Source organism: Ptiloglossa arizonensis, chromosome 13, assembly GCF_051014685.1.
Source record: "Ptiloglossa arizonensis isolate GNS036 chromosome 13, iyPtiAriz1_principal, whole genome shotgun sequence".
Lineage (NCBI taxonomy): Eukaryota > Metazoa > Arthropoda > Insecta > Hymenoptera > Colletidae > Ptiloglossa > Ptiloglossa arizonensis.
In genome coordinates, this window is record NC_135060.1 from 246,789 (window position 1) to 272,864 (window position 26,076).

At 38.2% G+C, this 26,076-nt stretch overlaps 1 protein-coding gene across 7 annotated transcripts; it reads right to left on the reverse strand.

Moving 5' to 3' along the window:
- On the reverse strand, positions 1-25,901 carry Nab (NGFI-A-binding protein homolog). 7 transcript variants are annotated; one of them, XM_076325617.1, is made up of 11 exons: positions 24,791-25,901; positions 6,872-6,973; positions 5,370-5,507; positions 4,369-4,679; positions 3,555-3,737; positions 2,992-3,242; positions 2,659-2,761; positions 1,281-1,351; positions 889-1,000; positions 632-688; positions 1-364 (listed from the first exon to the last, which is right to left on the reverse strand). In XM_076325617.1, exons 1-11 carry the CDS (start codon positions 25,194-25,196, stop codon positions 257-259), a joined length of 1,842 nt encoding a protein of 613 aa, XP_076181732.1. In that variant the 5' UTR covers positions 25,197-25,901; the 3' UTR covers positions 1-256. The 7 variants fall into 7 exon arrangements, 5 of the variants coding, with proteins under 5 accessions (XP_076181732.1, XP_076181733.1, XP_076181731.1 ...); XM_076325618.1 differs by having other exon boundaries at positions 3,088-3,242; positions 3,525-3,737; XM_076325616.1 differs by having other exon boundaries at positions 1,281-1,348; positions 3,525-3,737.
- Between the last annotated feature and the right edge of the window lie 175 nt (positions 25,902-26,076).

A 26,076-nucleotide genomic window follows, 5' to 3' on the forward strand; every position in this document is an offset into this window, starting at 1 on the left:
CCATGTCTATTAACGTAATCTTGTCAATTTTACAAAAAGGAATGATAAAACTTATTAATTCTGATGTTAAAGTAATTCTTAATAAACAAGTTTTTACGATGATAGCAACGATTGATGTAAGTACAATAATACTAAATAACGTTACAACAATCAAATATATGTAATAATAATAATAATAATAATACTAATTACAATACACAAGTTGAAATGTGTTTGTCGGAATGATCTCAATATAATAATACATTCTGTAACAATATCACAGTGTAGGTTTTTCATCCGTTGGTTCTTCTTTTATAGGATGGTTACATTCCATCAGTGCAGGATTTGCCACTGCAATAATATTGTCTCCGCGTGAGGCTATTACCTGAAAATCCAATTAAATGTTAATAAAATTGACAACCAATACATACTCAATACAGATAAGTATGAAAACATTAATTTTCAACAGTATAACATAATAATACACGTATTTTATTAAGTCTGTTGATAATTATATGCGCGAATGATGATAAATGGATCCTGTAACATAGCGTAAGAAGTATAATTTTACATTTTGTACGCAGTGTAAAGGTTTTTCGCTATAAAAATTGCATCTCTATTTATGCTACATAATAATGAAATGAAACTACACCTTAAGATTGAAATCACTTTCTTTATCAGTATTATCTGCTTCAGCTTCATTAGTGTCCTATAAAAATAATTTTATAATTTTAATAAATTAGGAAACATTTTACATACTCGAGAAAAAATAATTGACATATTCTTTTTATCATTTCTCTTTTTCTATTTATATTTATGAAGAATAATTTCGAAACTTACATTATTGTAGATAAATAAAGTATTTTATTTTTGATACTGTTAAAAATCGAACATAATTTTTTCACTTACATGTATGGACGAAGATTCTTCATTGGAAAATGAAAGTTGACTGTCAGAGTCACTAATCTCTTCGATACTTGCACTGAACATACCATTGTTATTCTTCTTCCTCCAAACTGGACTAAAACAATGCAAATGTCTGAATATCAATATGTATTTATAAAATATTTTATTCTTGATTTATACCAATTTAAACAAAATTTTCGCTACTTATATAACAGTTTTTAAGCATTTGCACAATCATTAAAAATGAAAAGCTAAATTTGGTATTAGACATTTTTTGTTTTATTAAACTTTAAAAAACATTTACACAGAATACTTGAAAATTTTAACAGTTGTTTCTATAATCTATAGACTTTGAATGACGTATTACATTTAACAATTGAGGTCCAGATAATCACCTTGACGATCGATGCCTCCTGAGCGTCGAATTATTAATATCCATTTCAGAACAGCGAAGATCCAATTCCTCCTAGAACATTACGCTACTAAAGACAGTAGAAATAGCAAATATAACATAAGATACGTAAGAAAGAGTAGAAAAAACTTGATTGTATTAATATAATTAAAATAATTCTTGATTTTTTTAATCAAAAATAGTAAAATGAGCACAACACAACTTGTCAGGATACTAGGAACGTATCATCGAGTCCTAACAAGTGTAGAAGGAGACTGCGCGTATCGTAATTAAAAATTTACGTAGTTCTGTGCATATTACTATGTTATTGCTATTTTCCAAAAGAACGAATTTGGAATAAAATATGAAACATCGACTTATTCTACATTCACAATTTAATTTCAACTTAATTTTAATATAATTTAAAAATTTCTTCGAAAATATTTACAATTATGAACAAAATATTTTACAGTTAACGTAATGGTAAATTTTTTTTTCATTAGAAAAGTATCTAAAGAGATACAGGTTTGCTTAAAATAATTTGTAGGGTAGAAGTTTATAGAATAAGCACATAGTTTGGAAATTATCGTTTATCTAATTATTAAAAATATAATTTTGAAATGATTAGGAATGTCCATTATTGTTTCCATTGTATAGTATTGTGTTTCCTTTTTTCAATAAAATCTTAAGAGATAAAAGATGTTTATATACAAACAATCAATGCAAAGCCATGCATGTTATGCAAAAGCTATACTTGACCTGTTTTGCCTGTAGTTCACACGTATATCAACGAAGTGGTAGTATACTTGTTGCAATTGTTTACGTGCTGGATGCATGGTTAGTGGTTAGCGCTCATGCGAGTGCAGCAGCTCGTTAATAGGCCAATGGTCCTAGATCGAAGCTATCACAAATGTGAGATCCAATCAAGGATTTTGAAGTATGCTTCTGTATGTCTATTTAGGGTGCATAGTATATTTTATATTAATTATTTATGAAAATTATTATTTAATAATTTTTTAAGTTACCATCTATCAAAATTATTATTTGTTTCGATCAGTTGAACAATTGGTAGCCGTTTTATTGTAGCCGTGTAAATTGAACATTTAAATATCCTAATTTTGAAAATGTATTACCAAGTTTTCCAAAATTTCTTTCGAACAAGTTAAATGTTGCAATTCAAACGATATAGATAAAATTTCTCTTAATGCGAATTAAAACGAAACAATAAAATTCCCATTCCCGTTCACGTTTTCCCCAGCTTAATGAAGAGAAAACGTTGTAATTAACTTGTATCAAAATCCCTGATCTCGCCCTAAGTCTGTGACGACTTTGAACTGGAACGACCTGCAAATGGCTTATTGTTACGGTCGCGGTGAGCTAACCTGCGTCGCATCTTCATTCTCACCCTCGAGCTCGAGCTTTTGTCGTTTTATATGCTTGGTTTCGTTTTCTTCGCCATTTTCACGTAGCCTTGATACGGATAAGCTAAAGCATTTTAAACATAAATAGTTGTACATTGATTAACATATTTACAAATAACTTTGACTAAACTTGGTGTATCTAAAGAATATAATTAAAAATGTGATTGAATTCATGTTTTAATAAAGTTTGGAAGTTTTTAGTTGCAATGTTCCTATTGCAATCCATTTTTGCTCGTTTTATACCTTGTATTAATTTTCAATTAACAACATTTGATAAGAACTAAAGATACTTACTAATGACTTTTTGAATAATGATACCCAGAATCTCTCACAATACGGCGGGCCAAAGGAAAAAGTTCGTCTCTTCTAGTAAGAAGGGCAGGTACGAACCTGCAAATTTGCGCAGCAGCTTCATTTACTGACACTTCGTGCAGTGTCAGTGGTTTCTCTGGTTTCCTTTTGCAGTCAAATCTTCCATAAATTGCTGCATATTTTCGAATTTCTTCCATTCTGCGCGGATCGCTATCAGGCATAGCCATTACCATCTAAAAGTAATATTATCGCACGGTGTCTTGTAAAATTTACGAATTATAGAATAATTATTAGATTCAATGAAATGTATCAAAGCCGTATATATAATATGTAGAACATGTACGATTCAATAATACGAAGTGCAGATTTATTTTGAATTTATCCAGTCACCGATACTTGCTACGCGCTTCATATAGTAGATTCAAATTGGATTATCGGAACGTGTTCACTGTTCGAGATACGGTGAGCTACGCAAGATTCAAGAACAAACATGCGAATGCGCTACATTAATTTACCTCTAAATTTTTGCAAATTTTTTTTTTTACATTATGAGGTTTTGGGTCGATAGGTCGAATAGTAGCAGCGTGTCTCTCAGCTGCCTCTGCAAGTCTTTGTATTTGCGATTGCAGAAGCGTGGGTGTTGGTTGTGTCGGACTTGCAGGTGCACCACCACCGCCGCTAGGACTCGGTGTTGTGCCACTGCCGCAAGACGATTCGCATGTTCCTACCTAACGAAAACATTCTTCTCGATGAGTTATCCAATTTCATTTGAAAGAATATACAGTAGAACTCCATTTATCCGAAGGAAATTTCCCTCGATATCCAATTCAACGTACTTTTAACGGACTCCTATTAATCGAGCTACCGGCTAATGTTACTCCGGTAATACGAATATCTGTTACGTAATGAAAATTGAAACGAATACATTTATGCGATTACATTCTCTAATAATTGTTTTTAATTGTATTTCGAGAACATGGCTTTGAACGGTTTTGAATTCAAAACATTGAGAGAAATATGTTTGGTATTTCGGGAAAAATTGACATTCTAAAGAGATTGAAAAGTGGTCGGGGAGAAGACAGTCGGAATGGTAAGTCGATAATATCTAAAGTTAAGTTAAGCGAAACGAGTCTAAAATAACGAAGCGAAGAAACTGTAGTGGCAACGAGTGTAAAAAATTTGTATAAAAATTCAAGTGTTGCTATACAAGTGTTGGGTTTGCATAAACAGAGTTCTGCTGTACTTGGGCAGTACGTGCCGATAGCTTCGTACGTGTAGTGTACTATATAGTATGTATAGATTATTGTAGTATATTGTTTTACGCGAGCCAGAAAGGATCGATCGAAACTTGTAACGCACCTGTAATACACCGGGGCTGTGAGACGTTGCATAAGGTAGAGGTGCATTAGGGCTGGGGCTCTGACGAAAAGTTGTAGATGCAACTGGTGCTGTCACACTCGTAACCGATACAATAGGACTGGTACTTCTACATGGTAATGGTGTTAAGGATATGTGCGATGAAACATAAGGTGTCGGGGTTGGTGTTTGCGAGGTTGTTGTAAAACCTTGAAGATTTTGTACTTGTGGTCTAGGACTAGCACAGGGGAATCCTATGCCTGCAGGATTTTTGCAGGTAGCACTTGTTGGTACGACTGGTGTCTGAAAAAGTGCTGCAATACACATCAATTTTAATTAACATTTATATAGATTTTTGTTTATTGTATATTTAAAATTTTACCAATCATTAAATTGTATAATTATTAAAAGTCTTATGGAACAAATTCACGGGCATAAGATTGCAACTCGTGCGAGCATTGGATTGCCTGTTGTTAGGAGCGCTTCGATTAGAATTGGAGCTCAACGAGAAAAATAATGGGTAATTACAATTTATTTTAAATATAGAATTATTTATTTGTATAGTATGGTATACAAATACTTTATGTGTATAGTTGGAAACTGGAACGATGACCGTTGGATTTAAGGGAATGTAGTAGCATGTTATACAGAAACGTGGACGGAGAATGTTGATATAACTCGATACCACTTTATTTTTCGTTGAACTAGAAAATGTTTCATTTAGTTCTAAAACAGTTACGGGTGTAGAATTTTCTATTTGTAGTTCCACTGATTCGTATGTTTGAATTTACAGTGCTTTTGGGAAGTCGTTGGAAGATACTTTTGATGATTGGTCGTTTATCGAATTGACTCGAACGAACTTGTTCATTGTTTCTGTGCGCCGGATTCGCTCTATAAGTTATGTCCGTATCTTTGATACCGCTTGCATTATAAAACATGATCGTTCTGTTGAAATTGATTCAATTAACTGTACCGAAACTCGATTCGATATTATGATACTTTACAAGGATTTGTAAGCCATTCCTGGAGAGCTTTTTGAAGTCTCCTGACGTGAAGAGGCTTGCTCGCCATACCGACTAGTGCCATAATTTCCAAGAATTCCTCTTCTCCAGCATCGCACAGTTGTTGAACGTCGTCGCCACCTGGAACAATTGATACAAAATTGAGAAATTTCTTTTACCCTTCGTTCGTTACGAATTCATTCGATTCTTCGTTTTATAGTTTCAAATTGACAACACAAAAGGCGTCGATATTTAATTGCACTAATAATACCTGGTGCTATTATCAAAATGCGATCTCGTTTTTATCGAAGATTGTATCGAATGACTCGGACCGAATATATAATATTTCGATTTCCTATATTTGCAATAGATACCATTTCGAGTTATTGTTTTATTCCTTTATCGCATCGCAACGGAATTATCGATTATGGCACTGCAAATGTAAATGGGCAAAGATCGGCAAAGGTTACAACGAAAGAAATATTTTTACAAACTAACCGTGAATTTTTACAGTGTTACATTAAAAAAAGAAAGAAAAAAGAAGGAATTATAAAGTGGTTTTTGTTGGCGTAAATACCATTTTATTTTTTTATTCGAGATTTGGAAAAGCGATCGATCGTTTTATAGATCTATTTCGATAGACATCGAATTGTTTAAAATCGTGCATCTTTAATTAAAACAATATTTTTCGAAACGAATCGTGTAAACGATATTGAAAGTGGTAACGTTGAATCCTTGTATATTATTTATATTTACAATGTTGTAATTTCTTTCGTAAATGAATACTCGTGCAATTGAAATACAGTCGAATACGGTTATAACGAGCACGTGTGGGGCTATATCGGTTGTAACGTGCACGCGAACATGCATGTATCGAGTAAGAAGCAATAATAATTTTTCAATGCGCGTGCATATTTCTATACATTTGTTTACTTTTTATAACGAGCGTATTATACGAATATACGATACAATTTTTCATAACAAGTTTGATCGAAAAACGATGCAAAAAGTTATCGCATTTCTCGAAGACCTAAATCTATCGAAAAAGTTCCAACGTAGAAAAAAAAAGTTGTTAAAAACCATAAGCAGTTTATACGACGTGTACGCAAAGTATTTTTATTTTAATGGGAAATTTGAAATCCAAGTGAAATCTTTAAAAGAAAATTCGATCGATGAATAAAGATTAACCGAAATCGTATTTATTTTTAATTAGTATTGCTTTTATTTACCGACAAATAAATTGTGATCAATATTAACCGATATATTGTAGTTCGTACAAACGTATCGATACGAATAATATTTAAAACAATAATGGTAGCAGATTATTTTTGTTCTCTGATATTTCTTTTATCGGAGTTATTGAAAATTAAAAAAAATTGCTGGCATACTCGACTCGTTACTAATATAACGAGTAATAATTACAACGAGGAAAGTAATCGATTAAAATTAATATACTAGGAAAAATTCGTTAAAAACAAGACTCGTTGTAAAAAATATTTGCTTACCCATTTCCAAGAGTGTATCGTAGTAACCCAAAAGAGATGCACGCTGCATGACCCTGTACAGTTGCAGTTCTGCTTCATTCTGGGGTACGGATGTCTGCACCACTAAATAATTTAGCGATAAACGTTCATTAACATGCGTGCTCGGATATGAATATTTTTGCGAGTTTACCGTAATATTCCACGACGATCGATTCATCGATAAAATTTCTCTTGGAACGACAAACTATGATTCGAAAGGGAAATTGTGTGTATATTCGTGAAAACAATTCGCAAATTGATTATTATAATAATGTACGGTCACAAAATTATCGGTATAGGTAACGGTTCGTAGAATTTTACAAAATAAAAAGATAACGGAAGAATATTAATATTTGCTTATTTAGATATAGATAATTTAAATACGTGGTCCGAAAACTTTTCGAAAGGTGTCTCCCGAAAAGAAAGAAAAAAGAAGAATTATGGATTCAAAATAAATAGTAGGTTTAAAATGATGTAAAGAAAAAGAAGTATAGTCCTACAATTGTACTTTGATCATCACTATTCCATTGATAGAAAGAAGAGAATAAAATTGATTGAAAAATTGATTTTTGAGCTTACGAGGTACGAGCGAGGATAACTACAAACGAGGCATTGGGTGCAAAAACAACTCAACCCGGGTGAAGTTGTTCGTGTGGATTTCGTCATAATCGTATTCTTCGATCTTTTATACACAAGTGTACGAAGTAGGGTCGCGTAGGTATTCGTGGACCGAATGATGCGTTACATGGGTGGGTGCATCGCGGCGCATCGCGTACCTCGCGTTAAAACTATACTTCGATTCTAAAACGGGTACAAGTTATCCGTACACCTTTCGAGTTTATTAACATTATGAAAAACGAAAGAAAAAATCCTACACCACTCGATGCAAAATTATGCAGTTAATCGATCAAGGGTTGCAATACCACGGTGAAAGATGAATTTCATCAAACTTGAAAGTTCGAAAACGTTGAATCTCTCGAGCGCTAAATCTACTCGATTAGAAGCTCCGGTGGTTTTATCAACGCGACGTAAAATCGAGAAACGAAGTACTTTGTTTCTTTTTATTTTCCAAAATTCTAATCCGGGTTAAGTTGTTCTTGCGCCGAATGTCTCGAATATCGAAGTAGCAATCGTCGAACGCGGCCGAATAAGAGGTTAAAAAATTTCTTCTCGACTCGGTACGACGAAAAGTTGTATCCTTCGTTTATCGATGTTTGGTTCAGCGATGTTCTGCAAAGAGGATATCGCGAGCGAGCAACGGCGAACAGTATGCGGCAGGCGGACGAGCCGCCAGGGTGTCCGACTAGTTTCTTGCAAATTTCGAGGAACTGCGAGAAAAAGCGGCGTGCACACACGTACAGCGTATAAATTAATACCGGTACCGCTGGCATGGCATCAGACGCCGCGACGGGGGCAGCGAGAGTGTCCCGAAGAAAGAACCGATCAGGAGCAACAAAGAGGAAAAGACAGAAATTAAAACAAAGGGAAGGAAGATGAAACGGACGAGTGGCGAGGAGTGCGAGAGGGAGAGGGAGAGGGAGATGGAGAGGGAGAGGGAGAGGGAGAGATGTAAGGGATGAGAAAAGAAAGGAGAAAGGGAGAGAGAGAGAGAGAGAGAGAGAAAGAGAAAAAGGAGCGACAGGAAGCCAAGAGAGAACGAAAGAGAGAAGAAATGCAGAAGGAGATACGGAGCAATACGGTAGAGCGGGGCTGAAAAACCTGGCCGTCAGGTCTTATTACGAACCTGAGGCCCGGTCTCACGCTTATACACCGACCGAGATACGAGTAAGTCCCTGACAGCAGCGGGGTGACTTGCTCCGCGAGATTTTTCTGACGTTGGCCCTGCAGCCACGAGAACTAAAGGGATACGCGGCTCTTTCTAATGAGACAGCAATCCCGAGTGCACCTCGACTTACGAGATCGGTGCACGCACCGGTAACAGTTTGCGTATCGATCGAAATCTCTCTGCAAAATTTACTTACGGTCCGTACGGGCCTCGCGTCGAAAATATAGCACACCTTGAAATTCTTCCGCAACGTTGTAACGTAATAATAAGTTTCATGGTTCTTTATAAATATAGATTATATTCGATACGTTAAATATATCGGTTCTCGAAGAATTCTCCTAGATTCTATCACCGACTGAACTCTCGTTGGACAGCGAGTCGATAATATGCTAGTTCTACGAGTTGTGCAAACGAGCAGAACGATTTTTATGTTGGAATAAACATCAATTTGTACACCAATGGTGTACCAAGGTACGGGGGAAGGGGTCGAAGGGTGTGAATCGCCCTGTGCAATAGTCAGGAGGGGCATTTCAACGAGTAATACTTATTCTTCTCGACTGTCTCTGTAATCGATTGTTTGGTGCGAAAGATATTTCTTTTTATTTTAGTTAACAGGAATATGCAAGTAGTTCTTCAAGAATTTTTCTTTCCAGACTGCTAATTATACTCGTTATTATAATGTTTGAATAAAATATAAAATTTTACACCTTTCGATATGTTCAAAAAATATGTGTGTAATAAAATATCGAAAACCGCGGATTGTTATCTTGTTTATTTTGTTATAAAAACGAGTTCTAAAAATGATCTCTTTCTAGCCTTCTAGACCGGAATCTTCCCTTCGACACTTTTATCTATTTCCTGCTCGCTCAACTCTGACAAGGAAAACACTTAACCTGTCCCCCTCCGATTATAACCAGCTTTTGCGGAATGATATACTATAATACAAGTTCTTGTTAGATTGTATGAAAAATTAGATGCAATAACGCGATAATTTTAGAGATACAAGTAATTAAATTTACACGCCTAGCAACGTATGTAGAGGAGAGCTGCCAAAATCGTGTCGTTTTCAATGTTTTACCTTATAATTCCTATTCGATCGGTGCGATGTGTGATCATTTCGCGTAACGTCACGTTGCGTTACGTCAAACGATGTTGGTTACGTCACGTCACGTCACGTCACGTCACGTCACGTCACGTCACGTTACGTCGGGTTGCTTATATGTTACCCCAATCGTGTCGCATCGCTATTCGTTACGTTGTAGCGCTTTGCCGCTTAATATTGTCACGTGACACGAAAGAATAAAAACAAGGGTCCAAGTCGTTGGAGTACTTTGGTGACGGACAGTAGTAACAGCCATCTGTTTCTTCTATTATTTGACAGACATTGCTATTACATTTATCGTATTTGTTTACTTTAAAATGTAAATGGTGAGATTTGCTTCGCAAAGAAGATAGAAATAGGACAAAAGTATTCCGAAACGACGAGTCGGTCGAAGCGAATAAATAAAGGACGCAAGTGGAATTTTAATCGTGCACAATATTTTGAGCTACGATTATTAAAATAATATACGTTATTAAAGTACAAAACCGAGTCTTAATGCACCATTGAACCGCGATTCCAGACCTGTAGGCTTGTTTTTTACTTTAATTCCGAGCGCTCTATACCCTTTGACACCGCAACCCTAACTGCTCTCTGCTTCTTAGCTTCGAATGTTTTGTCGACTCGTTGATTCTACGACTCCGTTAACACGTGGTAACGAGGGAGAAAGTACTCGTTTTCTCCCATAACTCGAAACTAGTTCGTTTAAATCGTTTCGAACGTACTCGATCGTACTATTCGTATCGTGCTGCATACGTATCTTCGACGTTACCGTTAGTTGTCTATTTTGATTATTGTCCACGAATATTGTGGACAAACGCACCGATAATGAATAAGTAATTTCAAAAGGAAGTTCGAACTGGTGAAATTGACCCCTTTGGTAGTTCTTTACGGTGTTCCGGTGTTAAAGACGAACGGGGTTGAAAGTATTGGTCGCGCAACGGTGAAATCAAAGCCAAAAGAGATGGTAACGCAGAAACGAATCAATCCGTAAAATTGTTAATTCATTTTTGAATAGCATACCGCGAACCTTTTATCGACGAACCTCTACCTCCGGTCACGTAGAGAGTAGGTATACCTGTGACCGACAGTCTAGGCCAGGCAGTGCATTTACATAACAACTTTTTTGGCACAGGATAATCGTTTTTGTTAGCCGGGAACACGTACGCGAGTCGGAGGCAGAGTCGCCACGGCATAGCATCCAATACCGTGCGCACCAGGGACGCGTTAAGAAAAACCTGATCCTACCGTGGCCTCCTCAGCCTCCCTGGGAACGACGCGTGTGCGCGAGCGCACGAGCGCGCGAGCGCGCGCGCAACCGATCTCTTCGACACCACCGAGTTTTCTCTATGCTACCGTTCACCGCCGCTCCTTTCTTTTTCAGCGGACAACCGGATGACAGTCTGCTCCGTTGTCTTCAAAAAATTCTTACACACTCAACATTCGCAATTCCTCTTACTTATCAACCTTTTAATCACCGAACTCGGACAACAATATTATTACAAATGTTCGAGATTAATAAAGCACCGGGTTTTGAAGTTGAAAATAAAGTAATAAAAATCGATTCGATGTCGTTTGTTCTGTATACGTTGTACGCGGATGAAATGCGAGAAATCATTTTCCTCTCCTGTTTTGCGCAATCTTAATTATTTTTTGGACGCGGTCCTTGAACCAAGCTCGAGGCGTCGACTAACGAATCGTTGGATAATCGCGGAAAAATGTATCGATCGATTCTCGACGAAACGGTTGTGTCCGAAGGAAGCGCGGATTTCCTTCGAGAACACGGCGTAACGCTTTAAGAAGGATCGATAAGTCTTCGTACGTAATGGATGGAAGAGAGGGGAGGAGGCCCGATAGACCGTGCAAGCGAAGACGAAAACGAGGCAGAAGCCACGGAGGACTGGATAGGCAAAGAAAGCGTTTGGCGGGCTAGAAACGACGGAGCCATCGACGAACGAGAGAGAGAAGGAGGGGACGGGACTGAGGTGGGGTGGGCTGGGGTGTGATGGAGTGGGGTGGGGTGGGGTGGGGTGGGCTGGGGTGGACGGTCCAGGGTAAAAGACTTTCGGTTGGACGGTAAAGAGGAGACAGGGGTGAGAGCGAACGAGTGGTATAGCTTCTTTGTCCGATAGCTCACGGTGCGGACGCTCTTCCGATGCTACGCAAAAACGGGTCTAGTTTCTTAGAAGCGCCCGTTCTCGCGCGGCAGCGGTAGCGGCAGCGCCGGCGGCGGTGGCGGTGGCGGTGGCGGTGGCGGTGGCGGTGGCGGTGGCGGTGGCGGTGGCGGTGGTGGTGGTAGTGGTGGTGGTGGTGGTGGTGGTGGTGGTGGTGGCGGCGGCGGCGGCGGCGGCAGCGGTAGCGGCGGCGGCGGCGGCGGCAGCGGTTAGTATTTCGCTTTTTGCTGGCATTGTAATCAAGGAAGGGTTAGGTGAGTTTTTGTCTAGTGCCTCTGCCGCCGCTTGGACAAAACACCGGACAGATGGACTGAGTCGCCGTTTCGATCCCCCTACCTTTCTATCTCTTTCTCTATCTAATTCTCTCGGTTTCGCCTCCCCTCTCATAGTCTCCCCTGTTTCTTGGTCGTCCACTCCGCTCTCTCAGCAGCCCTCTTTTTATCCTTCACGCTACTCTCGGTGCACCACCCCTTCGCTATACCTCCTCGTTTTACCGTACCGTTTTCGTTCTCGTTGCCCCTCATCGCTCCTCCCCCCAAAATATACCAACACCGCCACCTTAAACCTTCTCTAGGATACTGTTTTGCTTGTTCCTACTTTCTCAACCATCGACCAAAGGAGAACGAAAAAAGAAACTAATTTGATAGTCAATGTTCAACGAAGATAGACCGGGGAAATTGTACGGAATCTACCAAAAAGAAACCGAATGATTAATTATAGCGTTTGATTCTTACGTTTCTTTTCTTTTTTCACTTCGGTAAGTTTCGTAGCGAATCGAGCACGATTATTTCGTTAGGAACGCTATCGAAAGAAACGATAATTTCATAATTATTTTGTATGGAAAGCATCGTAAGTGAAAATATCTTAGGTCTTTTGCGATTAATGCATCGTGTGTCAAACATCGTTAGTATTAGCTAAATTTTAAGAAAATCTAATAATTATGCGTGTACACGAATTATAAAATATTTATCTACTATAAAACATTATAAAAAATGTACAGTTAGTATGAATCGTTCTCTTAGACGCGCGATTAGCGCTAAAAATACTCCAACTTTGCAATAACCATCAATGTCAAAAAATATAATAATAATTTGGTGTTCGAATACTTTTATGACAGTCGTGTGGGTCATCGATGTTAAATATAAATGCAGTTGTGTAATTTTGCAATTATATTCTCTTACGACACGTATACGTTGTTCCAATTTGCGTAATATTATACTAATGTAATCGAGTACGATAGTCGATTCTTCGTTATCGAAGGATTTGTTGGAAAATTCGTTGAAATTCGAAAATTTATCTTCGTTACGTCAGAAATTATTTTCGACCATTGATTACTAAAATCGTTATTATCTTTTCGGGAAAAGATTCCAAATTCTTCTCGTTTGTTTTACAGAGTAAAAAGGCGGTCGAATGGCGCCATCGACTTCTTCAAATGTTTGCTAAAAACTGATGAAATTCTTTGCATCGTATTTCTTTTGTAATCAAGTTTTCTGGTTCCGTGCAAAGGAAAACGATAAATCATTGACTATGACTACTTTACGATTATTTTAAAATCATCGACAAACGCTTTCTTAACATTACGCTACATTTGCATTATCATATTTCTAAAGTGTTAAAAAGTATAGAAAGGTAGCCGAAATTACCCCGCTTCCCTCAAACCACAGAGACCATTGACTCATCGAGACATTCGTACGAGTAATTGATCTCGTATCGATCGTCGGTTCCGAAAATACATATAGTACATACGTAGGTAGATACACATGTACGTGTCTACGTTATTTGATCAAACGGAAGATCTCGTAAAGGTCAATGTATCGTACACGATTGAATTTCGTGTTTTTGTCAGCTTCGATATTGCCGTAATAAAAATGTGCTATCTCGTTAAAAAGATACAGATGACCTTGAAATCTCACAAATAATGACCCGAAGAAAAAACTTATACCAATCGTAAAATTTTTTCTCTCGAAATAAACAATACAAATGTATTCGTAGAAAGCATTTTCGTATCGTTGAATACAATCGAAAATACAAACCGTGGAAGAGGAAAAAGGAAGATCGTTCGTTTCGAAAGGACAAATATTCTGGTAAGCAACAACTTTTGGTCAGAATCGTATTTTAAAAAATTCCCAAAGTAATCGCCAAGTTTTTAAACAGCTCGATATACCTTCTACAAGGTATACGTAGTTATTACACGACCTTCGAATAACGTTGAAGAAGAAAAATCACGTTTGTCAATGGTATAGATATTGGTCGATGGTTAAATATTATATACAAATATGTTCTCCGAAGACGTTATGACTTTTTCTATTCTGCGCGTGTGATCAATTTTATAAATTCCTCTTTCTCCTCATTGATTGTTTTTCATTTTTTAAATACATACGTATCGAGGTATGTACCTTAATGTTCGGAAATCTGTCGATAGTTGTAGCGTGAACCGTGGCCATATTACCCCGAGTTCCTCTACGGGAGAAATCGTGACCCACTGTACGATACGTATATAGCCCAGTCCCGTGCGTTGGATCGCGTCTGGGGTAAGGAAACGTATTTTTACGAGGGGGTAGTAGTGCCTCGGTCGACATTGGCTGGGTAACATTTTTGGGCACACAGGGTGGGGCCCTGAATTCCAACCTCCGATCGAGGGACAGCCTCCATCGTTTTCCATCCCCTGCTGCTTAAAACGGTGTCCCTCCCTTGAGGCGTTTTAAAATATGGTCGACTGGTTGTGCGCGTTTGTTTGCTGCGCCATCGAAAAAACTAGAAGGTCGTTAAAATTGCAAAAGGCTACGATACGTTTTTAAATAACGCGTGATCTTTGTATGACGGTGATGCGAAGAGACGCGAAATCTCCTCACCCTGGTAACGGTTAAATTTTTCAATGGTTATTCGCGAAAAAAAAAAAACAACCGTTCCTACCGAGTAGGGTGCTCGTCGTGAATATTATGAATACGTGTTACAAAGTATCTCGAAAAATATTCAAGTCGATCAATTATTCGAAGAATTATTTTCTCAAAGGAGAAAAAAATATAAAGAAATTTCACACAAAAATGATTACTATTTGTAGCGAAAGTCGTGTATGTGAAAATCATTATACGTACCTATGATACGGTGAGTCGGTACTCAAAATTACTAGAAGTGTACTGTACTTGAGAGAATATACTAAAATAGACGTATCGTATTACTAAACGATATATGTACAAAATTATCAAATAATACTACTATATTCCCACACTATTTACTTTTGAAAATATTCCACCTTGAATTTTCATGCCGATTAAATATAACCGTCGCTATGTACATTCTAACTGTTTGTTAATTAAATTAAAGAAGTAAATCTATTTATAATATATTATTTTAGTTGGTTAAATATACCTAGTATTTAGCGAACGAGTTACTACACACGTACAATATTCGATCGTTGAACGAATATCTAAAAATATAAGTTGTAACAGAATTTCAAATATGGTCGTAAAATTATATTTCAAAAATTATCCACATTGGACGTTTCGTAAAAATATTATTATATTAATTATATAGTATTTTTAATCTTCGATAATCGCTTAATTCTTTCGACTAACTTGGTTTAATTACTTAAATTTTATTTACGTATGCTTCTTGGAAACCGAACTGATCAACTTCGTAAAGTCGATAACGTTAAATATTATTTTTCGAAACTAAATTTGAAAAATTTATAATTTTTGTACATATATGTGAAAATTAACCAAGGAAATTAAAAATCTTACAAAGTTGTCCACAAAAATGAAAAAGTTTATTATAACTGATATCTTTGTCTTCGTGTGTATTATAACTGCCGTTTTCTTTAATTTCGGCACGTATTTATTTATCCGGCAGTTAAAGAGTTGACAGCTTACGTACGTATCTACCTTACGATATAGTAACACCGTGTAAAGTCCCCTTTCGTTTATTCGAAACGGTGTGTATCGTTTGAAACTATTAAAAGTATATAACATATTGTGTACCATGGTGTTCCATTTTGTATTCTGTATCCTTGTATCTGATCTTTCTTATGGTTCTGAATTCTTCTTATTTGTCGAAACAAATTCCATTCGTCTGAAATCTGTGCAGTGGGGAAAAAAGTATTTTCAGTTTTCTGCCGGTTTCTTAGCGTTTGCGAACGGAACGTTATCCAAGGATAAAATTGTTTTCGTCGCGAACCAAAAGAACAAATACTCGGCTAATAAAATAAATAAAAAAGGAAGACAAAAACCAAGGCACAACGTATTTTACAATTTGAAAAGTTCTCATCTCGCATTATGTTATTTGACACAATACAGCACCGGATGGGAAAGAAGATACTTTAAATATCCTTTTTTTTTTTTTAGTAGCGATGACGCGCATACGTAGCACCGTGGAAAAGTTACAACCAAAAAATAAAATGCACAATCTTGCGGTGAACAAATGAAAGAGTTCGGAGGTCGACCGAAAGATATATGTATGTATTTAGCTACGTACGAAAACAGCTCGGGTAAAAAGCCGTGAGACAGGCTTCAGTCGAATAAACAGGATAAATCTGGATTCCTTCGTAAATAGCGATGAATTTAGCGATATAGTTTCACGATTATCGTTTTTGTCATATATTTTTATCCGCATCGAAGGAACTGTCGAAGCGATAAACATAAACGACGTAACTCGTCGTTGCGACAAATCTGGGTGGAACATTTTTTTTTTCAATCAACAACCGTGAGCACTTATCCGGATCGGTATCGATGATAAACTTTTCGAAACAAATAAGTATACGTATATCGCTCTTGCGACGATTCGTTTCTATATGCGTGTACAAATGTAACAAACACGTTAAATAAGGTAAAAATAAAAATAACGTCTAAGTAGAATATCTTTGCGATAAGCGTTGGAATATTTTATCTGTAACGTTTCTTACTCGTTTAAATGTAAAGAGCGATGAACGATTTTTAACCCGAGCGACCGTATGTATGTAAATACTTGAAAAAACATTGAAACACCGGTGTATCGAAAATTCTTATACCGATAGATAACAAGCCCGATGTCTTAAAAAACGAGTACATACTGCGTGAAGATAGAAAGAAAACGTTTCCCACGGGCATCTAGTGAATAAATGATTTTTTGGGCAAGGTTTTTTTTTCGGAGCCCGGTGAAGACGAAGCAAAGGGTTATAAGCAAAGCATCGAGGGCTAATGTTTTTTGTATAATATTACGCTTCACCCTAATTTCACAAGGTATTTTTTAATCGCATCGTCTTATTTCTTAATACATCGAACGTATTTCAATTTTTCCGGAATAGTCGTTTAGTCATTTTTTCGAGCTAAAATATAATTAGAAGAAAGAACCGAACGTAAATTTACATTTTCTAAATACACCAAAAGAGATACTGCTCGACACTGTTTCCAATTTCAATGGGCAACCGTACTATCGGTATGGATCAGAGATGTGCGAAATTTTATTCGAAATATAGGTGACGAATAGAACCAACGTATAGCAATTCTTTTATAACGTGTATTCGATCGAACGGTTGAACTTTTATTTATTTAATTCTTTTTGTCACGATTCTTTTCTCTAATGGAAATTCTAATTTTTGTTCGACGAGTGTTCATATTTTACTCGTGATTCGAAATTGTTGTCTAGGTAAGAATTTCACCCCTTCTCTGATATACATAAGTAGACGTGCCGCGGCGCAAATTGCAGGAAGAAACGCGCGCAAAAGATACTAAACGAAAAGCACACGCACACGTGTGTACACAGATCCCGCCTCTGTTCGCTCTCTCCCTCGGATCGCAAGGTTGAAGACTGATAAAAACACGGAAAAAAGGGTCTATCGGCGAGACAAAAACAGCCTGAGAAAGGAAGAGATCAGATAGAAGAGAACGACGGGGGGAACCCACGGGAAAGAATGAAGGAACAGAAGAGGAGGAAGAGACAAAGAATTCTTTCGAGGTATTTGTCTTTTTTTTCATTCTGGATCAGGCCTCTTCCGAGTTTTTTTCTCGTGACTGATGTAAAGGGTGATGATATGCATATGTTCCGGCAGGAGAGCCGAAAAGCAGAATCGAGGGAAGCGGGCTCTGGGCCGGACGAACGGGTCCGGTCTGTCGGGTGCGGATCGGTGGAAACGAAACGGACACGCATGCGCGTACGCTTTATTCCGACTAGCGTTTCCCGTGGCGTGTCTGTTCGACAGGTAGAACGGCGCGGGCGCAACCGTGCATCGCTCTTCGGGATTATCGTTTAGAACAAAAAAAAAAGAAAGAAAGAAAGAAAGAAAGAAAGAAAGAAAGAAAGAAAAAAAAAACGAAAACAGACGGGGAAGGTACGCGAGAAAATGGGGAACGGGGACTCGATCCCCGTTCCCGTGCATCGGCGGACCGATCGGACACGGCAACACCAGTTCTTGCCACTTAATTTATTCGCGAACGAAATAAAGACCACCGGACCCCCTTGTGGGAATATGCCCGATTCTTCGCTCCAACCGATTACGCGCAGAAATAATCAGCCAAACCAAGTGTCTTCTAACAGGATGGATCCGTTTTGCGAAGAAAAAATTCCTTTTTATAAATATAACGAGTTTCGACCGTTCGAACATTTCATTTCCCCTGTAAAGGATCGTAACGATGCTTCGTTTTCTATACACAATACCAAGAAAGTCAATTTAAGCAAAAAATTATGATGATTCGATGAACCTACCAAATTGAACGTTAAAATTATTTATTTTTAGGCATTTTATAAATATAGGATCGTTAACATTTCCATTATATTTCCGGCAACAAGATGATTCTTTCTTTATTTCCTCTAAAAAAGAGTTCAATTTAAAGTTTTCGAAAATTTCACTACTGTTTACGGAAGTATTACACGTAATTTTCACAACGCAAATAAAATAAAGCCATCTCCGAAACGAAAAGATGTTTACAATGAAAGAAGATCGATATTTGTCAAATAAAACATGGATAGAGATCGTTGACAAAATGTTATTTATTCTTTTATAAAGTGTATAAAATTTAACCGTTTGTTTATATTGGTTTTCTTGGCATTGTGTATCGGTACAAGAAGAAATTTTTCTACGATCCTTCGTTCGAAGCTAAAAGTTCGGTTGCACCCTTGAGGGATTCGAATATTTATTAACGCGATTGCGTCTCTAGATTTCAGTTTCACGTTCTCGTCTCGAGATCTGATCGAATTACGACTAAAAGCGGTACGTGAATAAGGTTTGTCGCTTTTTATAATATTTTGGTTTTACCGATATATTCGTCGCTTGAAAAAATTTGCTAAACCGTCTTACAGAGAACACAATTTTACGTGAAAACGATCAAATCAATTTTCCCCCGTCTTCTCTGATGGATAAAAAATTTAATAAAATTGCATTTCTTGCGTATTTGAACTAAAATTTTTTTTCGTCGATAGGTATTCGTTTGTCGTTCGTTTCTTACGGGAATAAAATACCGAAAGTCGAATTTTTTATTCGCCGCACATTAAATTCGATAACAATTGATTTCCACCATTTCGATCGCCCGACTAATACTATATAATACAAATATTAGCGGTGCACGCGCAGCTGCTTACTTTAACGAGCTTTTTGATTCTGCTTCCATACTATATGTACTCTGCCCATATCTCGGCCGAGGTTAAAGGGATGCCTGAATGTAATCTGAATACGATCAAGAAGTTGCGCAGCCCGTGGGTGGATGCACTCGAATACCGGTTAATTTGAGCGACAAACTAAAACCGGAGCCGAGGTGATTCATGACAACGCATTGAAAGGAAAAAAGATCTGTCCAGAATCCGTTCTTATTTTCTGGTTTCTTTAATTTCTTGTTCTCGAGCATCGGGACGTGGAATTTCTCGGACATTTGAGCTTAAAAAGTGACATCTCCAAAAATAGAAAAGACAACCGCACATAATGTTGCAAAGAGATAGTTACGTTTACGATAACAAAGATTACACGTGAATTTTACCAATTTTACCAAATAATCAATAATCGTGATTAACGAGCTACGAACGCGATTAATTTATCGCGAAATATTAAGATCAATCGTTATGGAATGTAAATGTAGTTTCTGTTTTCCGAGTTATCGATTAGTGCTTATTCGTATTGTATTATTAATTATAAATTTAATCAATTGCTGTCCAATTCTACCCTGAGAGTAATTCGTTTCTATGTTGATGTTACCGACCAGTAGTGTTATAATTTAAGTTATCTTTGTAAACGAATTACCGTATGTGTGAGACTACTCTTCTGTTACGCGTGATTACTATATAGTATGGCTGAGTCACTCGAGACTCGAGAGTCGACTGTTACGTCGTTGGTGCTTTCCAAAGTAGAGGGTGAAACTCTTACGGAGCGCACACACTCCGAGCAGACCGTGGAATTATATTTTTTAATGCGAATAACATGAAATATGAACAACTTGAACTCGAAGGAATTTATTTCTCTTGGATCGTTTCGAAGATAGCACTCGCCTCGTTTAATGAATCCCCTCACCGATTCCTAAATTTTAGTTTAGCAGGAAATTATACAGATACGTTACTTGGATTTTCGTGACTTTTTATCTTCGTCTCGCATTATGAACCGTATATGGTACAATAGATAGATATAATTTATTTATAAATGCGAGAGTTCCGCAAACATTTAATTCGTTCGAAGACTTCCTTTAAATAATTTCTCAAAAATGCAAACGATGAAAACAATTTCGTTGCGAATTAATTAATATAAATGCGAGAAAAATGTTTTTCTCCCTTAAACTCGAGTGTAAAAGTTTTCCATCTTTTTTACAAAGGCACCTTTCGAAATGTTTGAAAATCACTGGTTTAGCTCGTAACGATGAGACGAAGACGAATGCAATTATTCGATGGATGTTGATCGCCGTAAGAATTTATAGTAAAGGCTGTATTCCGCAATGGCCGAGGAAAACGTGTTTGACAAGTAAAACTAGATAAAAATTGCTGCTTATAAAAGTACAATTTTTTTCATACTTTTTACAAATTTTATTTTACGAGGTAGATTAGTCTTTTTTCGATCGGCATCTGGATTATGAAAACGGCTAGTAAACATTCCTAGACGTGAAAACATCCCCTTGAAAAACTTCCGAGTTATTCGTATTATCGTGAATATTGATAAAACCGTCAAGTATGTACTATATATCGAGACAAAAATTTAATTCAAAGTTTTATGATTTTTGATACCTTGAAAAAGATACGATGAAAAAGAATTTCCTAGAAAGTTAATATTTAAAAATTTTGAAAGATATTCAATGTGTAAATATAGTATCTATTCGGTTTACTGTACGATTTTTCTCAGTTACGGACGACAAACTATGCGTGGGTAAAACTCCCGAAAGTAAAACTCAACTAGACGTAGCATCGAAAGCAACACTCGTATAGTAATCGATGAGTCTCCAAGTATTATTCTTTGCGAGTTTACCAGGGCTGCTGTCTGCTCTACTTTTGTACGTCGTACGTTGTACGTCGTACGTCCTACCTCGATACTTGAATGTCGTACTTTGAAAAATCACTCGTTTTCATTTTCCGTTACCGTCTTCGTTATTTTTATTCTTTCCATAATGTGTCGACTATTTTATTATTCGCGTGATAAATATCGAAAGGTGTTACGCACACTGAAATATCGCAAAAAGTACGCGTATAACGAGTTCGGTGTCTTTTTTTAGTCGTTCCACACGATACACGGTGCTTTGATTTTGGAAAATGACCTTGTATCGATCGATAATTATTAGACTCGCGCGAAATGGAATTTTTAGAATTTTTAGAATTTTTAGAACGAAACATCGAGATAAAGCTCGAACCAATTTTATGTCTGAAATTTTCAGACAAGGAACAATCGAACCCCTCGCCACGTACGTAAACGAATATTTAAAATAAATAGATGTACACATTTATGTGTACAAAATACGGTATCACTCGAGTAACTTTTCGACCCTCTAAAGATCAATCGTATCGTGTACACGCACTCCTTAACAACCTTCGACCAATCGATTAAACATTTGGGATACGAGTTGTTGTACATTTTTTTAATTTATCCGACCCGAGAACAAGTTGTGTAAATTTATTCGCATATTTTTTGCACGTTCTTTCGCGCAAAATATAGAGCGTTTCGAAATACACGATACAAGCCAAAAGGATGTGATTCTACGCGAAAAAGTAAATCGAAATTGAAGAGTAATTTTCTTTTGTTTTTTTTTTGTTCGTTTTGTCTCACAGGGAACTCCGTTTTCGAGATAAGCGCCTCGATGCAAATTTGCAGAGTGCACGTGCGCTTGACCGTGACACTGTTCGGCGAACGCGAACCGCTATTTACTTTCATGTTTGTGTACAATGTCACGATTTGACGTGCAGTACAATGTCATGGTTCGTTTTCGAACAATTTTGAGCAGTCTTGCTTTCACGGTTGCTAAAATTAATTTCTTACGAGAAAACGTAGTCAAAGTGACTACGTCTCGATTTTGGACGAGGCTTTTATCAGTGAAAGTGCCGAGTACACAGAGACCAACCCTGTGCTCTTTGTCTCTCACGGATCTTCGTTTTCGAAAGAAAAACGATAGAAAAAACATTTACCGTTCGATCACGGTACATTCGATGGTTTTAAATTTTCATCGTAACTATATGGGTTCGTAACATCGTCTCGTCTTGGTGAAACAAAATTACTACGTAATGCTTGTTTCACTTAGTCGTAACCTTTATCTTAAATTACACTTCGTATCGGAAAGACGAATAAAAGGAATAAATATTATTTCCAAGTGTATCGGTGCACTTGCAAAGTTCAATTGGATTTTCGTTTAAATATCGTAGAATATTTAATTTGTTCGTAGAAATCGATATCTTGGGTCGGTGGTGTTTCGAAAGATTGGGACAACTGCTATTCCTATTGTAATGTAATTGAAAATTTATCAAGTGTTGACCACCACGATGCAGAATGTAATTTAAAAATCTAATTTCCTTTTAGAGAATCGCACACCTCGATTCCGATAGATATAGTTTTTAACTGAAATTCGCTACGAGAATAATATAGTTCTAAAAGTAGGTTAAAAAGAAATTGGATTTTTATGAAATGTAGAAGCAACGATAAGTGGGAATTTGTTACGCGCGAGGCCCGAGTCGTTTGCCCCGTTTACTCGGTGCTAAGGGCGATACTGCTTCATTTCCAAAAACTCGATATTTCAACAAATAGTTTCTTTTCGTCAGAGAATACGTAATTGTTGAATAATAGATCGCAAGACTGGGGAATGTAGGAGACTGCTGGCGGTGGACACGGTTGGAGTGAAAAAAACTCTTGGCTCGATAAGTTCTAAGTAAGCGCGGGAATCCAGCGAACTTGCCGTAAAAACATCAACATTTTTTGTCGGGTTGCATAGCAGCGAAGCGAGCAAGTGGTCGTTTTTACTCGCGTTCGAGGCCAAATTTATGGCGCTCCGAATTATTCCGCTGTTACGAATAGACTGCTGCCTCTGGCATACTAATTCTAGGAAAACGTATCAAAGCCCGGTCATTCGAAAGAATGGAACAGCGAGTCGTTCGCGCGACGATTCTCGCAAAAACGTAACGTTTCTCCGTGTTCTATCGGACACTCGAAAACAAGTAGAGAAACACGTTCGTTCGTTAGTTTATCGTTTCGATTCCTCGAACGGTTCGAAAACGTTAATTCGTACGAGGGAAGAAGTCAAGGCTGCGCGTAAAAAAGAAAAACGCAGTTTGCACGGTTTGCAGTTTAATTTTCTACCGGAGGAAGGATTATGAAGCAATTTCTAACGCGTAAGAGCCTTTGATCCGCGCAAATGCTCTCGTAACGTTTCAACACTGGGCAAAAAACTGAAATCGAGAAAAAGAAGGTAGAAAGAGAACGAGAGAAAGAGAAAAAGAAAGAAAAGGGAGAAGCAGCCATTTCCAGCATGGACCAACTGGCGTTTGTGAGAGATATCCTCTCTCGCAATTTCAACTTTCGGAGAAACGCCGGGCAAAACCGCGAGCCAGTAGTTTTTTATCGTTAGTCTGCACTGGTCAACTCCACGCTTATACGGTTACCGCCGATGGCTGTTCGCCTGGTAAGAAACTGACAAAAACGGTTCTCGCAATAGTTGCTCACCGATGGCGGAAGAAAAAGCGGGTTTTTGTGCGGCGCGGCGCGGCGCGGCACGGCACGGCGCGACGGTTTTTGTCCGTTCCCTGTGACTCATGCCTCCTCCTATCACGAGTAGACAAAGCCCATCCACTATGCGTATCTACCTATCCGTGTCCCTCTAACCTCCCTACGTATATCGAATTTTCGTAAAAGTTTTTTCCCAAAAAAAAAAAAATGACCTCGCTTCTACGGAAAACGTCTACATATTTTCTTCAATTTTCCATCGGTAGCTTCTCAGCTTCCGGTTTATCGATAAACGGAGTCTTTTAGAACGAAAGCGTTTCGTCCGGTTCGTCCGGTTCGTCGATGCAAAAATCGAAACTACCACGATTCCCATCGTTTGTACAATATACGTTTATTAAAATAATTATAGAATTATCGAATATTGGTGAGCCAATGCCGTACGAACGATAAATACAAACATCCTGCTACGGCGATTGATCGAATATTCCCATTATATTCCACCGACCCTCCAAATCTCTCCAAATTTCCAGATTGGAAATTTCCTAGTTGCTTCGGCCAATCCATTGGTCATTGTATTTGGTTAACGGTACAATCTATCGAACAACTCGTTCTTTTTGTACCACGCGTCGACGTTTCCCGATATCGGTGCAACGATCTTCCGTTCGAAGAAACAAGAGAATCCGCGCGTTACACGCAAACCTGTGCGGAGATTGTATCCGCGTTTCTTAAAGAGAGAAACTAGAAGGAAAAAGGTAAGACTTACGCGTGCCGTTGACGTTTCTGCTGAGTATCTTCGGTAGAGCAGCGGTGACAGTGTTGACGGCAGAGACAGTAGAAACTGTAGGAACGGTAGGGACGGTAGGGACGGTAGGGACGGTAGGGACGGTAGGGACGGTAGGGACGGTAGGGACGGTAGGGACGGTAGGGATGGCGGGGACAGTGGACAGCACAGCGGCGGATTGTTGGAGTTTGGTCGGTGGACTCGCCACGACGACCGCGGTATTCTGGATGGTACAAGTGGCCGAAGTAAGAGCGCCGGTACCACCGACACCGGGAACTGCGTTGATCGGCGCTGTTGGTACCGGAGAGGGTGCCCCAATGCCGCACGTTGTGGTTACCGCCACTATTGTCTCTTCCGTCGCCGGTCCTCCAAGCACGCGACTCTCCATCTTCGAGGGGCAGCACCGCTCTTCTTTTCTCTATGGAAGGCCCTACCTCCCTGAATACGCACACTCACAGCACTCGAAGAACAACGCTTATCACGTTCCGACGCATCGAAAGGTCTATACGTTTAACGAGTGGACCGCACATTCGACGTTCTTTTACGAGTGCAAATGCAAGCGACTCGATTTTTCTCACTAAAAATTGTTTGTAGGAGTTGGGCAGCATTACTTTGACATTATCGGTCGACAGTCATAATAAACCGCTATGCGAACAACGGTGAAAGGAAACGAACAAAAGATTTGTTAAATGTCTACGATTGTTTCGTACGAGCGTGGTCCGGATACGAAGAAAGAAACGGGGGAAAGCAAACCGATAAGAACAAACGGTTAGTTCGCGTTAAATGTTACCGTGACACTGGAAGGTTATTTATTAATCGGGCAGAACCGCGCAAATTAGTCTCTCGGTATCCTGTGACGATGAATTAATCGACGTTCTTGTTACGTATTGTAATCTTTTACTAGATGTTATTAGGTTCTTGTAGTTTCTTACTGGGCCACCAAACGCCCCTTTCCACGATGACAAACGTCTACAGATTTATTTGTATATTTGAAAACGACCATTTGTCGAACGATAAAATAAGATTGCAGAGAAATCGTGCTCACACTTCGAAAAGCGACAGCGAAACACTTGGAACGATGACGCGGTGTACATTGCCGGCCATCGAGTGATTCCACTGCGTGCTGAGAGCTGCCCCCTCTACTCGACCGCACAACGTGCAATGCTTCTCCCACTTCTTCCACATTCACGTGCAGTTATCCCCTCTTTTCGAGCAATTCGCCCAACCTTTAGGGCGATAAGTAACGATGGAGCATTACCACGTTAACC

What these genes read in the sequence shown, in the direction of transcription:
- Nab (XM_076325615.1), bottom strand. Translation starts at nt 25,196, where the DNA reads ATGGAGAGTCGCGTGCTTGGAGGACCGGCGACGGAAGAGACAATAGTG. An exon ending in CATTATTCAAAAAGTCATTA is followed by an intron (nt 2,762 to 2,991) that starts GTAAGTATCTTT and finishes AAAATGCTTTAG; the next exon opens with CTTATCCGTATCAAGGCTAC. An exon ending in AGGAGGCATCGATCGTCAAG is followed by an intron (nt 1,001 to 1,280) that starts GTGATTATCTGG and finishes GCATTGTTTTAG; the next exon opens with TCCAGTTTGGAGGAAGAAGA.